General features: G+C 34.6%; 1 protein-coding gene across 1 annotated transcript; it reads right to left on the reverse strand.

Moving 5' to 3' along the window:
* Positions 1 to 304: 304 nt before the first annotated feature.
* Positions 305 to 11,906, reverse strand: LOC100813795 (vacuolar protein sorting-associated protein 26A). The gene is made up of 12 exons (XM_003522822.5): positions 11,622 to 11,906; positions 11,342 to 11,395; positions 11,158 to 11,232; positions 10,836 to 10,910; positions 10,636 to 10,708; positions 4,915 to 4,959; positions 4,711 to 4,822; positions 4,489 to 4,555; positions 3,307 to 3,351; positions 2,616 to 2,671; positions 1,671 to 1,846; positions 305 to 691 (listed from the first exon to the last, which is right to left on the reverse strand). Exons 2-12 carry the CDS (start codon positions 11,342 to 11,344, stop codon positions 510 to 512), a joined length of 909 nt encoding a protein of 302 aa, XP_003522870.1. The 5' UTR covers positions 11,345 to 11,395; positions 11,622 to 11,906; the 3' UTR covers positions 305 to 509.
* Positions 11,907 to 16,433: the final 4,527 nt, after the last annotated feature.

Consider the following 16,433-nt stretch of genomic DNA (forward strand, 5'->3'; position numbering starts at 1 on the left):
AATCATCGTGCTAAGTCTCCCTTTAATTATTGCTTATCTGTAAATCTTTCACTACCTATTAACAAAAGGGGGGGAAATGTCTTCCTAATCTTGGCCTTCATTTGAAAAAATAGGCTTGTATGGTGTATCGATTGCGACAATGCAATGTTATGATTATTACTATGAATGTAACACAACAGAAGATGCCAATGCGAAGACAAAAAATCAGAGTTCTGCACCAGATTTTGTCCGTTCAAAAGAATTGAAAAAGGATATCACACTCTCAAGTATACACATTCAGTCACACACTTTCTCATGGGTATCATTGATCCAACACATTTCTTAAGATGTTTCCTTCAATGGTGTGTTTAAAAATTACAGAACTGTCTAGACATGAATGAGAGATCTGTCGATGTACATGACCGAAAGTGATGAAAGCAAGCTAGAACACTAAGCCATTTTAAGAATGTCCATCACAATCTTTTTTATTTGTTACCAAACCTAATACTCACTCCCCGAATGATAAGTAATCATGAAGTTTCTTCTTGCAGCCTATACATTGTGATTTCCTGCTGCTTGAAATATCGTCTGTCCTCTTCATCAACCAACACAAGATTTAAAAAGTACTTCACACTAAATTTGTTATTAATGTTACGATGTGTTGGGGTCAGCTCATAAGGACCGAGGAACAGTCTGATTGGAATCGATTCACCTGTAAAAACAATCACACATCATATAGGTGAAATGTATTTCATTTAGGTCAAATCAACATCTGTTGTAGAAAGCTTCTGCCTAGAAAGTAAGCAAAACATATGCATTCCTTTTCTATTTTCTTATTGCTATTCTGTTTTCTCATTTATTTGAAGGTCTTCGATGTTCAATCATTGTCTATACATTGAAGTACAAAAACAATAAACATTTTTACAAATATATTATTTTAGGGCTTAGAGTAATGCCAATACTTACATTTGGCATGAAAGATTTGACAAAAATTGTTGTTGTCTATGAATTACTTAAAGACAACCTTCTTTTAGCTAGGCATGAGACCAGTTTATGTAAAGTTTGACAGTTTTTTATATTTTAATATACTCTTCCATTGAGACAGGCTTAAATTACATATCCTCCATAGAGAAATGAAATGTGTTACATTTTACCCATTTTAACACATACTAGCCTCTTAATAGCGATGCAACTACAACCAAGTCTCCTAAAGCCACTTTAAAAGCTTTATTATTAACTTCAGAAGTTCAGAATATAGAAATAAAGTTTTAAACATCCCCTACCATTGATTTTGAAACTTCAGCTAAAACATTCATATCTTTTCCAAATATCAATAATTAATAATTTTTAATTTTTAAAAATAAAGAGGAAGTTTACCAATATATCAGGAGGAATGTAATTTATCTTTATATTTACTTTAAAAAATCTATGTGGCAGAAATTTATTACCTTAATTTGTTTTGTTAATAGCAAACATAAGATGTTATGTTATGAATACAAGACCAGTAAAATACATTTTCACCTTTCTGGTAGAAGAGTGAATACAAAAAGGTTTATGAATATGTATAAACATGAAACATTACTGCTTAAAAATCTAAACTACTTTTATGTTGTCACTTATCAAAATTAATATTTATTTAATATTTAAATAGAAAGTACAAAAGGTGTAATCCAATTTCAAGGCTAACCTACCTCTAACAGGAGCACCATCCATCAACTCAAATTTAGCCAACGTTTCTGTCTCAACATGGGTGTTGGTCCCTGATCCCGTGGATTCCCGACGCCTAATCTCAAGATCCATGTTTTTTATCTTGATTCTGACAAGTAAAAAGTATATCTTACCAATGATGACATCTTTGAGATGATACCTGAAAAGTTGTAAATCCGAATAAGTATTTACAAGTCTTATACCTTAATAACGTATAAATTAGATGAGAAAAATGTTCTCTTCAAAAGCAATGCACAAAAGCTCTATACAGTACTAAGAAGCAGATACATTTCTAAATAGTAGCCATGTCATTTTATAGGCTTGTTGAACAGTGCACAAATACTCTAACCTGCATTTTAATAATTTTTTTCCTATAATTTTTCAAACTTTTACAGTTTTACACCAACATAAATTGGAATACTAGAATAATTACATAAACTTTAGTATTTTATTATGTTTATAATAACTTATGAAATTTATTTAATTTTAAATTCAATCTTCTGATTAAAATGTCTAGTTTAAATTTATTTTAAACATTATATTATAGTCATGTGTCCTATAATTTGAAAATTTTGCTGTATGCTTGTTACCATGTTGTCCATGTCGTATTTGTGCTTCCTAGATAAAGTGCTATTTTTTGACAAAAATATCTATGGTGCAAAAAACAGCTCAATTATCTAGGATTTTTGTTATAATCAATAGACATTATGCAAGATGGAAGAACAAATTCATAGGCCAAGAAGACTGAACAAGATAATGCAATATATATATATATATATATATATATATATATATATATATTTCACACTTCAAGCTATGAACAGAAACTTAGTAGGAGATAAATTGGTACATAATTAAGATAAACAACCTGATAAAAGATTAAAAGTAGACAGAATTCCAATGAAATGGTCGATCAAAATTCAGCTTACTTGCTTTTGTTGTATTCAAATTCGATGTGTAAACAATCTTCAATTCCAACTTCCATCTGTACAAGGTATAATATTATGCAACATAATTAAGAAATAAAAGTAGCCAATAACAAAGTTGAGGTATAGCCCGAGGCAATATGATAGAAACTGGTTCATATTAAGCACACAAGGAATAAATTTCATTAAGAACCCTAATTCCCAATCCTGGCTCCAATGTGGTTTCACATTCAGAATCAAGAACAAGGCAAAGACAATAAAATGAACACTCCTGGACTTTCGAAAGCTCCAAGTCTTTCCCAATTCCTTTACAGATTCCCACACAATGAATGACTCCCTTTGAACCCCTCTTTCTATTTATATACATCACCAGACACTTGACTAACTAACTGAGTATCCCGCTAACTGACCTGCAACTAACTAACTAGCTAACTAGCTAACGCCATCAACTAACCGACGTATTACAATAACTACATGAACCTGCAGATACTTTAACAATGGGTAATTGAAAGGAAATGGTTGAGGTTGATGACATAACTTCACTTTATCATTGCTCCCGAGTCATTATTGTTTTGAATTGACGGAAAATTGTGAACATGGATATGAATTACTATCGTAGTATGTACAATAGCAATGAATATGTGCTAGACAGCATTAAAAATTTAAAATTCAATTACCATGTCATTGTGCTCACCTTGATGCTATTGTTAATTTGTGGAGGTGGAGAATAGTTTCGAACCTGATGGATGAAGAAAAAAATACATAGAAGTTAATGAAAAAGGATAACAAGAACTTCTATATTTTGAACATATACAAACTTTTTTTCTTTTGAGGTGGGGGAATAGTGTACTCATGTATCTATTTTACAATTAAGGTTATCAAACTCGAGAGTCTACATAGACTTGTGAGAGTTTCGTAAACTCGACTCATAGACCCGACTCGTAAACTCGTAAGAATGTACTTCATATAAGATAATAATAAAATACCTCTAAATGACATATCAATTCAATGTTTCAACACCATAATAAAGCAAAATAGATAAGTTCAAACTACACCAAATAAAACAAGTAATAAGTTCATACAATTTGATCCAGTCCCACTTCCGGAGATATTATAAATTGGGATACTAACATTAAAAACATGAAAACAAAATTAACCAATAAAAGACCCAGCAATAATTAGAAATATTTATGTATAACAATATGAATTTGGGGTTGGGGTAGTGAAGGTACAGAAAACATAATCACGTGCATACAAGGGGTCAAATAGAACAGTATGAATTTGGGGTAGGGGAGAGGCAACATAATCATCAGCAACTAAGAAAGGAACAGAGCCTTCCCTTCAACAGAATGGGAAGGTTTGAAATGTACAAACTAGAAACCCCAAACTCAGAATCGCATGCATGCAAGAGTGGAGAATGAGGCTTCAACAATCCACCCCCACCCAGCGGCAATCAAGCAGAGGAGAAGGAAGGAAGAATTGCAGAGAAAGAAGAAAACAGAAGCAAGAAATGAGAAAAAAAGGAACCCTGACTGGGTCTTTTAAAACAGAGGCGACCAAAAATGACCTACCCTGGTGTCGTTCATTAATTGGGGCTTCAACTGGACTCGCCAACTCGGTAGTGGACTTGCGAGTCTGACCGAGTTCGCACCAGTCTACCTCAAAAATGAGTCTACAGCTGAGTCACCTTGCAGAAGGGAACTAGACTCATAAACGCATCCGAGTTTGCAAGTTAACTCACGAGTTTGATAACCATGTTTACAACTACATCCAACACAATATTACCCATGAAATGTATTTGATTTGATAATAACATTAAATTTGATAACTACTCAGACAAGAAATCATAAATCCCATTTACTGATAGAGAACATACCACAAAATCCTGGTATTCTACTATGCTCCCAGCATAGCCACGGTTAATGGTTACTTTCAATACATACCTGGAAATTGAAAATGCATAAAAGCATCAGAAAATATCATTTTCAAGCTCCCCATACTCTTATTAGCAAAGCAAATATTCAAGAAAGGCAATAGACAAAAAGCATATGCATAAAAATTTTAACAGACAAATCCATGGATCTTCAAGATATCTTACCTAAGCCTCACATTCACCCCATTATATGTCTCATATGGCATTTCAACAGTAGAAAATTCAAATGCATATGTTTTCCTCTCATAGATTTCTCCAGGAACGTCTAGTTCTCGTACTGTAAAAGACAGTATAATGAAAATATATAACTAAGCATCACAAGAGTTACCACACTAATTCAAGGATGAAAGTGGCAGAACACTCAATTACCAAGGGAAGTAAAGTCATAAAAATTTCCTCTGTCAAAATACATCTCTGCACAATGAAACAAAATTTAAAATGAACTTTGTCAGCAATGAAGTAGAAAAAAGATAACAGTCACAAAAAAAATTATTCCCAAAACAATAATGAAAAAACAACCGTGTTTGTTTACAGCAAGTGATGAATGGAAAATTTATTTCTTTGCTGGTCATTACCCGATAAACATTGAACAGTTACATCATTGTAAAATTAATCTTAAACTGCTCAAATTTGAAATAAGATTATCAATGACAGGAAGATCATATCAGTTTCAGGTGCAGATGCTCTAGAGAAAAAAGGGTGGGTACAAATCCAAAGAAAACATTTTCTATAAACTATTTTGACAAAACTGAAATGGAAATCTTAAATTAGGAAAATCCATCTTTGTGCTGTACAGCTTTAGAACTTAAAGTCTCTACTAATAATTCAATGATGTTTCCCTAAGATGTATATCATTTTATGCTTCATCACAATCACAAGTCAAAGGCATTAAGCACAAAAGGGACAATCCAGCTGACAATCATTTATAATTTATAATAATTGGATAACAGATATGTTAAACTCAGAAAAGGTTAGGCCAAAAACAGCTGCTCCTCATGGAGATTTCTCATATAAATACACTTTAATTACAATCTGTCAACCTGATTTTCAGCCCAATAAATAGCTAAACTGCCATATATACAATTACAGCTAATTATCCTAATTAAGAGATAATTGTTACAAATAAATGTGCAATCCCATACAATTTGCTGTGACATTTAATTCCGTTGACATCCCCCCTCAAATTGATGCCCAGAAATCGACCAGCATCAATTTGCTAAGTAGAAAATTGTGTCGCTGACGAGTCAATGTTTTAGTGAAAATGTCAGCTATTTGAATGGAAGTTGAGATGTGTGGTAGACTGATGACTCTTCGATCATAGGCATCGCGAATAGAGTGACAGTCAACCTCAATATGTTTAGTCCGTTCATGGTAAACTGGATTTGCTGCAATCTGTATGGCACTAGTGTTGTCAGCATGCAGCGGAGTTGGTTGTGCTTGAGAGAATCCAAGCTCTGTGAGGAGACCACGCAGCCATATTATTTCGAAACAAGTGGCAGACATCGCGCGATATTCTGCTTCAGTGGAGGAATTTGAGACTGAATCTTGTTTCTTACATTTCCATGAAATAGGAGCATTCCCTAGGAACATACATCAGCCAGTAGTAGATTTTCTTGTGTCTGGACAACCAGCCCAATCAGCATCACTGTATGCTTGGAGTTGTACGGAGGAATCAGCAGGAAAAAACAGACCATGCTTTGGGGTGCCAAGGAGGTATCTAATGATCCGTTTTACTGCTGAAAGATGCAAATGCCTCGGAGATTGCATGAACTTACTCACGGTGTGGACAGCAAAAGAAATATCTGGGCGAGTGATAGTTAGATAGATGAGACTTCCCACGAGCTTGCGATAGTGAGTGGGATCATCAAGAAGTTCACCTTCATCTCTCCGATATTTAACATTAACTTCCATGGGAGTGTCAACAGGGGTGGCATTTGGGAGTCCAGCTAGTTGGACCAAGTTTTGAATATACTTGTGTTGACATAGAGAAATGCCTTGGTGATGATAATGCACCTCTAAACCCAAGAAATAAGTGAGATGGCCTAAGTCTTTCATCTGAAAGGTTGAATGCAACTGATTTTTTTTTCTAGAAACAGCATCTTGATCTGAACCAGTGACCACAATGTCATCCACATAAACAAGAAGCACCATGATGCCTTTAGGAGTCCTTTGTAGGAAAAGAGAGGGATCATACTGACTTTGAGTGAATTCAAAAACAAGTAGTGTCGAGCGAAACTTTTCAAACCATACTCTTGGTGCCTGTTTTAATCCATATAAAGAGCGTTTCAGTTTGCAAATATTATTAGGTGAAGGGGTAGGCATACCATTAGGAAGCTTGATGTAAACTTCCTCCTTAAGGTCACCGTGAAGGAATGCGTTTTTGACATCCATTTGATGTAGTGGCCAAGATTGTGAGGCAGCAAGAGCAAGAATAGTGCGCACAGTTGTCATCTTGGCGACCGGTGCAAAAGTCTCATCATAGTCCAGTCCATATTGTTGCTTATTTCCAAGCACAACTAAACGAGCTTTGTAACGATCTATGGATCCATCCGAACGCAGCTTTATAGAGAACACAAACTTGCTACTTAAAGGCTTAACAGATGTGGGACACGGGACTATATCCCATGTTTGATTTTCTTCCAATGCTAGAAGTTCAGTTTCAATAGCTTTCTGCCAACAAGCATTCTTCATGGCCTGGCTATAAGAGGAAGGGGATAGGAATAGAGGATAATGAGGCTGTCATGGAATGGATATACCTGTCTGGGGGCTTAATAATGCGTGAGCTGCGTCTTGGAGGAGCTGGTTCTGGTTCTTCTACTGGATCAGCAGCCAAGGAATTATCTTGAGGGGGCCCTTGAGGTTCTGTCTGTTGATTTTGGTTTGCAGTGCTACGTCTGCTGTAGGTCAAGAGAGGTTTAGGAGATGGTTCTCCTGCATGAGAGTTAGAAAACAATGGCAAAACAGAAATTGGAGGAGAGGTAAGGTCAGGATTTGATGCAAAAAAGTATACATTTTCTTGGAAAATGACATTTCTAGATACTCAAATCCTACGGATGGTAGGATCATAACATAGAAAGCCCTTTTGATGAGGAGAATATCCAAGAAAGGCACATTCAACAAATTGTGTAGTGAGCTTGGTGTGTTCTCTTGGAGGAAGATGGACATAACACACAACCAAAGATACGAAGATTGGAGTAATTGGGTGGATGACCATATAACCGATTGAAAGGGGATTCATTACCTATTGATGGAGATGGCAATCGGTTGATAAGATGAACTGCAGTGGAAAGGGTTTCACACCAAAAACGTGATGGCACATGAGACTCCAGCAAAAGGGTACAGACAACATCAAGCAAATGGCAATTTTTTCTTTCCGCTACCCCATTTTGTTGTGGAGTTGAGGGGCATGACCTTTGGGATACAATGCCATTGGATTGCAAGAAGTCCTGAAATGAGTGTGACATGTATTCTCCCCCATTATCAGAGCAAAATATTTTTATTTTTGACGAAAATTGGGTCTGAACAAAAGCATGGAAAAATTTGAAAGTGGAAAAGACTTCATCTTTTGATTGCAGAAAATAGACCCAAACATCACTGTGGATGATTTCAAAAGGTTGTGTTACATTAGACTGATGTGTTGGAAAAGGCAGAATTTTACTTTTACCAAGTTTACAAGGAATACAATCAAAGTGAACAGCATTAAGAGATGAATTGTGTTTATTTCCAAGATAATTAGATTTGAGCAATTCATGAAGTACATTTGTGTTTGGATGTCCAAGACGCTTATGCCACACTTGGTAATCAACAATAGCAGAATTACAAGAAACTAAAGGCAAAGAAAGACTAGAAGGCAATGAGAAATGGATTGGGAAAAGGCGTCCAACTTTAGGCCCCTTCGCGATTATCTTCCCTGAGTGTTGATCCTGCACAAGACAACCAGACTGTGAGAATTGTACTTGACAATCATTGTCAACTAATTGACCAACTGAAATGAGATTACTAGTGAGACCAGGAGAAACAAAAACATTGGTTAGAGATGGAGAAATATCACCAGTGGTTGTGATAGGCAAAGGATTTCCATCAGCGGTGTGTATCTTGAGGTCTCCAAGATATTTTTTGATATTAGTAAGAAATTGAGCATTGTTGGTCATGTGGTTGGAAGCCCCCAAATCAAAATACCAAGGGGAAGAGGATTTACCTGAGAATCCTAGAGCAGAGAATGCTGAAATGATCATTTGTTGAACCATTTCAGGGGTCATAGTTGGAGCAGGATCAGGAGCTTGTTGCTGAACAGGTGTTGGATTGGCTGAATTATTAGGAACAGATGAATCAACTGAGGCTGTAAAAGCTGTGACATTTCGCTTGGGTGGCCTTATGGGGCATTCTTTAATAATATGCCCATCCTTTTTGCAGTAGTTGCAGAATTTGTTCGGACAGTTAGAAGCATAATGTCCAAATTGCTTACAACAGAAACATTGAACAGTACGCATGTCATGGCTTTTTGGTTTTCCTCGGGCCACATATGTCTCTGGAACAATAGCGGATTTGTGATCTTCAATGATGGACTGTGTAAGGAGGCGTTGTTCTTCACGCAACAGAGCATTAAAACATGCATCCAGTGATGGTACAGGATTTCTATGCATGAGGTTGGACCGAATACCTTCAAAATCAGATCTCAATTTCATAAGAAATTGATCGCGTTTAGTAGTTTCATGAACTGTTTGGACTGAACTGAGGCCTTCAGAAGGCAAGTCCGCATAAACTATATCAATGTATTCAGCCCAAAGATTCATGAATTGAGAGTAAAAATCAGAGATGGAGAGACTATCCTGTCTAAAGGTAGCGATGTCGTGTTCAAGCTGGAACCTTCGAGCTTCATTGTTGTGACTGTAGACTTTCTTCAAGTAATTTCACATTGTGGTTGCTGTCTTGTAAGGCCGAAGATTCAGGACAATGTTGGGATCGACAGAGCCTAGGATCCAGGCCATGACTTGAGCATTTTTGACTGTCCATTTGGCGTGTTCAACCTTAGTTGTGTCTTTGTCAGGGACGGGAGAGCTGCCGTCAACATGACCCCATAAGTCTTTTCCTGTGACAAAGATCTGGAATTGGAATGCCCAAGCTGAGTAGTTTTTGCCATTAAGGCGAACCAAGAGAACATCATACTTTTCGATAGACATGGAACAAGGGATGGTAATCTGGATTGGGAAAGAAATGATCAAGAAACAGAAAAAAACAAGGACTTGGAGAGAACTGAAACTTGGACGAGGCTGAAAGAACAAGGAAAGAAGTGCAGACTAGGGTCTTGGATCGAAACCTAGGCTGATACCATGTTAAACTCAGAAAAGGTTAGGCCAAAAACTGTTGCTCCTCATGGAGATTTCTCATATAAATACACTTTAATTACAATCTGTCAACCTGATTTTCAGCCCAATAAATAGCTAAACTGTCATATATACAATTACAGCTAATTATCCTAATTAAGAGATAATTGTTACAAATAAATGTGCAATCCCATACAATTTGCTGTGGCATTTAATTCCGTTGACAAGATAGACACTGAAGTTGGAATATTTACCCAAGGTAACAATTTTAAAAAGATAAGGAATAAAAATTTCCGAGTAGCATGCATCATCAATGCTGGATTGATTTTTTAACTAATTTCAGATTCCATAAAGGTATAAAGGTCAATTACATAGAGAAAATCACACATCTATCTTACATGTAATGCAAATGTAACAATGTAGCATGCCTAATTGTTCTAATCTTTATTGAACAAAATTTAATACATGTGACACAAAAGGACCAAAATAATACATAATGAAAATATTCTTTTCAGGGGAAATGAAGAATCATAGACTTTAAAGTTTGAATAATAATTGACAAGGTAAATTCCTATAAGCAAGTGAACCAAAAATTCTACAAAGTACAATAGAATTTTTCTATCATAATCAGTTTCATCACATAGTATAATATCAACAAAAAAGATTTTAAGCAACAATTCATTCTACCTCATCCTTTTGTTTTCCTCCATTGAGACTTGCGAGACACAACACAATAAAAAGTCAGAAAGATTAGTCATGTACAAACCTATCTGTCCAAGGAGCTCAACTTTTACACCATTGTGATCAATCTTCTTCCCTTGCATTGGTTCTATTGTAATCTAAACATGGAAGCAGATACATAAGTAAGGTTAAGTGGTTGACAATTTATCAGAAGTTATTTGAAAACATTATGTGTTTAACTTAAACTCAACTGTACAATATTATGAACATCAACAAATAAAATACCTTCCCACCAATGTTTTCTTGACTTTGGAAAAGTGGGACTGTGACCATTTGACCATTTTCTTTTTTAAACGGAACCTATAAATCCACAAGAAAGGATATCAACCAAAGCGAACTTATATAACAATACAAGTCACTACAATGATGTGACCAAAAGCCAAGCTATTTAAAGATCACAATTCCCCTCCCACCACTCTGAACTTTCACTAGCATCAGCCTCTTCCTTATGCAGCATTATTACAAAATCCAACTGCGACAATGTGACGCACACCACTACTTCCCACAATAAAAATTATAAAAGCAAAAAGTAAAAGTGGTTGCTTACCTGCTTCCGGTTCTTCCCATCATTAAACGTGATCAAGACATTACATGCAGGCTTGAAAGCTCCAAGAAGGTAATTCTATTTAAGAAAAAAAAAATTGGTTCCCCAAAGAGGTAAATAAGCATAGAGGGTCACCAACATCACCAAATCAAGTGAATCGACGTTAGAACAACAAAACAACACTCACCATGCTGTTTACAATTCAATCTTCTTCTTTCTACCTCAGTGCACACACCAGCACCTGTGAAACACAAATCTAGCATCACAATCCCCAAATTAACAGCATTCACACAAAAACAACATTCCTGATTTCACAGATCTTCACCCCCAAAAAAAATCAAAATGACTCAACGACCTATTGGGTCCAAGATCACACTCAAAACCCCTTTTTCATAAATTATCAAACCCTATAGTTATCCCCCTCCCAAACCCTAAAAACCGAAATCCATACAAAATTCAAGTGGTACCGTGTGCGCGATTCCGCGTATCAACAAAAGGAAATAATCAAGGAATTGCGATGATCTGCGACGTCGTTTGATGTGATGAGGAACCGATCAGCGAAACGCATAATTTGAAGTGAATCTTGCAACTCAGTAAGCCCTAACAGTAACACGGTAGAGGTAGAAGAAGTAGCAGAGTCGCATCTTCTTATTCTTCTGCATTTCCAAAGCTTAAACGCATTGTCGTTTCAGTGACGTGGGTGTGATTAGTTTTCTGTTTTTTTTTTTCCGTTCAGCACTTCAGCTATGTCCCATCCCATGTGTACAAGGGGGAAACAATAATAATATTAATAAGAAATATTAACATTAATTTATTTACATAAGAAAATGAACATGTTTAAAGTATTAATATTTTGGATTTTAATTAAATTAACTAATTAGTAATTTTGGTGACATAAATAAAAAATTATATAACTATGATTAAGAAAATAAGAGAGATTTATTTAATTAATAATTAACATGTTTAATTTTCTTGCCAAAATATATAAAAATTCAGATACCAAGGTGAATAGAATGAAATGAATAAATTTTTATCCTGTAAAAAAGTATTGTTATTATTATTATTATGTTTGTAACATCCTGAATCTTAATTTATTTATTTCCTATACTGTGTAAAGTTATACCGTGAAAGATTAATAATGTAAGTTCATATTATGTAAATTTACTTTATGAATGTATGAATTTAATTTGTTAAGTGTATAATTCTAAGCCTTGAATTTTGTGCTATACATAGAATGAAATACATAACTTTTTATCATATAAAAAAATATTATTATTATTATTATTATTATTATTATTATTATTATTATTATTTGTAACATCTTAATTTATTTCCTACACTATGTGAAGTTATATCATGAAAGACTAGACAATGTAAGTTCACACTATATAAATTTACTTAGTGAATGTATGAATTTAATTTGTTGAGCGTATAATTCTAAGCCTTTATATAAATAGGTGTATGTGTTTTGTTTAACATAGCTTAACTGAGAAATAAAAACTGTATGAGCTAAAATTTCATCTGTGAAAGAATTACACTATACATTGAGTGACAATTAGCTTTGTGAGAGTGAATGTTGTATAAGGTTCACTTTGATTACACGTAATCCAAGGAATTTTAATACGTCTATCTCGAGAATTAGGATAGGATATACCAATTTTAGTAAAAGCAAAATTTTCATTTTTGTTTAAAACCTACTTTAGCCACTTTTGGTTAAAATTTCAAAAGCAACAATAACCTTAAATGGCATGGCTTGGCACATTAAACATGGCTGGTCATGAGTCATTCATGTTGTCAATTAAGCTTGTCAACTTTAACCTAACCAAGTTTCCTTTGGACCAACCTTAAACCTCATCTTTATATTTTGTTAAAAACCAATTTGGAACCCATTTCCTTCCTCATTTGCACGAGTTCACCAAGAGGGAGAGGAAGTCATTCTTTGTCATTTTTTGAGCTTTATACAAGTGCTATTGAGGTTTCTTCCATCAAAGCTTTGATAAGGGACTCCTTATCTTCTTTCTCTTGTTATTTTCCTTACCAAATTCGTGTAAGCTTCTCATTCATGGTTCCAAATTTTCATTTTCATTCTTAGAAGCTTGAGATTTTAAGGATCTGAGTTCCTTGTTCATCTAAGTAGTTTCGTGTAGCTTCATCAAGGCAAGGGGGGTCTTTCCAATTCTTGAACCCTAATCTTGTTGTCTTTGGAAGCTAAGTTTCATTGAATGTTGTTTTGATGTTCAAAATTCGTAGCTACTACCCTGACTGAAACTGTAGATATGTTGTTATTTATTTTGAAATTTTAAGGTAAAAAATGAGTTCCTTGGGTGTCAAAACTTAGGGTTAGCCTTAAATTTCACATAAATTGAAGCTTTCTAATAAAAGTTATGAACAAAACAAGTTTAAGGAATTTTTCTTTTTGGACTAAATTGTCACGAAAATAAATTGGCTGCTATGGTTGCATGGACTGGTTTTGTTAAAGATTTGACTTTAAAAATGAGTTTGTTAGGTGTGAAAATATAGGGTAGCATGTAAAATTTATGAAAATATGTTAGAGATAGGGAGAGCAACATGAGAAACATGGTGAACAACATAAAGGCCAAAGCTTGAAGCTCAAGGACAAGCTTGAAGATGTTGTGCTCAAAGTCTCTGGATGAAGCAACAACTTAAAGACTTTGGAGTAAACCTTGGTTCTAAAATGTGGCAACATAAGTGTTATCAATCTAACAAAAAATCCTATCATGCATTCTAGGACTAAACACATAGAAATAATGCATCATTTTCTTAGAGATCATGTGTTAAAAGGTGACTGCTACATTGAGTTCATAGATAGTGAGCATTAACTTGCAGACATTTTCACTAAACCACTTGCTAGAGATAGGTTCTTTTTCATTAGAAATGAAATAGGCATATTAGATGCATCCAACATAAAATAACTTCCTATTTGCATAATGTGTGATGCACATTGCTATTTGAGACGATGACTAATTTATTCTGGAGTCTCTACTTTAATCAATTACCAAGTAGTTTAATCGATTACTTCTCTCTCGCTTAGTTGTTCAGAAGTAAACAAGAACACTTTAATCGATTACTTTGAGTATTTAATTGATTACATTATTGATTGAGGTCGTACCCGAATTAAATAAACATTAAAATGTAGTAACTAGAAAGTGATCCTAGGTCGTTTCCCAACGAGCAATGATAAACCAAATGTTCATAACCGATAGTAGGAAATAGTAACAAATTTGGGGGGGGGGGGGGGTGGTTTGCTTTTGTAAATTAAACAACGAGTAAAATTTAATTAGAAAATATCAGAATTAAAATACGTTGCTTCCCCTTGATTCACAAGCAAGTCTCTTATCCTAGGTTGCGAGAATTTATCCTTATTCAGTTCAACCACTTAATCCAACCCTAAATTAAATTACTAAACGAAATTTAACATAAAGCATTCATTATGTGATTAAGCATCACACACACCAATTACTCATAAACGATCATTAAGCATGAACGTAAATTAAGCGCAGAGACAATTAATCAAGCACTAAGCATGCATGAATTAATAACAACTAATTCAGAGTAATTAGTGAAGAGAAAAAACTGAATAGAATTTAACAGTAATAATAGAACCACAAAGAGAACTGTGTTTGATCCTCAAGAGAAAACAACGCTGCGGACTTAGCCTTCCATTAATCAAATTGATAACAAAATTTTATTGATAAAACTAAAAGTCTGAACTGGAATTGTAAAAAACGAAAATAAAAGAGGAAGAGAAGAGAGACTAAAACTAAAAACGAAAAATAGAAGAGAGAGAGGAGAGAGAGAACTAAATTAGAACCTTGGTGCTGTTATATAGTTTTTCAACCCCAAAGCTTACAAATCTGTTTTAAATCCAAGCCCATAAGTAAAATCAAATCAAATCTAGATAAGATAAGATCTAGATGAAATAATATCTAGATGAGATCAAATCTAAATAATATCTAGATAAGATAAGATAAGATCTAATTTTGTAGAATAAATTAGTCTGCCCTCTTCAAGTCCAAGCCCAATGCTAGATTCAAGCCCAAGCCCAATTCTAGATTCAAGCCCAATGCTTCATTAATTCCTGAAATTAGATTAAAAACATCAAATTAGCTGAATGAGCCCAAATAATAAAACTGCCTAATAAATTTGACAATTAAGACTAATCAGTATTTAAAATGGTGCAAAAAGAGTTAAGAAATAGGAAAAAATAATGGCACATCAAACCCCCCCCCCCCCATACTTAGCCTTTTGCACTCCTGGGCAAAATGAAATAAAGAACAAAATCCAAAGATATCAAAGAGAGACAAACAAAAACATTTACATATTTCTCAATGAACATCAAGGAATGAAAGAAATGAGTAACATCTAACATGAAGAGATCCAAAGAGTCAAGACATTCGTGAAAATCATCCAAGTAACCCAATCATGGCAAAATAGTTAATCAGCTCAATAATGAAAAATGATTAAGCCTCACAAGATATACACTCTATCTCTCAAGTGTCTAGGCTATTGTTTACTCTCGAAGCACCCATGAAAACAAACACCACATAGACTTGGCAAAATTCTAAAATTGACAAACGACTTGACAACACATGCATATGAGGATCAAAAGGTCTTTAAAGGTTGTAATGGGGCCAAGGACAAGATAGGGAAGAAAAATATGGAATAAGTAGCTAAATCCCAAAGGAATAGAGGAGCAATGGGGAATAAGTGGAAATTAAGCACAAGTAGTAAACCCAAACCCTCTAATATCAACAAAATCAACCAAGGCTCCCAAATCAAGTTCTCATATCAAGACCTTATTTATTCAACTTCACTTCTTTTCTTTTTTTTTTGAATTGTACGAAATTGCAGAATTTGCAGCAACTGATTTTTTTTTTCATTTTTGATTTTTTTTTAATTTTTTTTTAACAGTACGAAATTGAAGATTAAAGAAAGAACTAGGCAATATATATATATATATATATATACATCAAGCATGGCCAAAAATCATATCTTCCAATGAAACATACCCCCCCACACTTATTCCCAGCTTATTCCCAAAACAATTCCAAAGCTCCAAAATTCCTTAAGGGTAAGGTGATATAATGGTTTTTCACTTAAGGCTTGTAATGAGCTTCAAAACAAAGAAAAGGGAAAATAGGCTCAAAGAGGCTATCAAAGGAATTAATTCAAGGTAAGGCTATTGTGCAAGCAATCAATGGGGCAAAACACACCAAAAGATTATGATGATGGATGGCTCGAATTCTCACAAAGGTAAA

This window comes from Glycine max, chromosome 4 (assembly GCF_000004515.6).
Source record: "Glycine max cultivar Williams 82 chromosome 4, Glycine_max_v4.0, whole genome shotgun sequence".
Taxonomy (NCBI): Eukaryota; Viridiplantae; Streptophyta; class Magnoliopsida; order Fabales; family Fabaceae; genus Glycine; species Glycine max.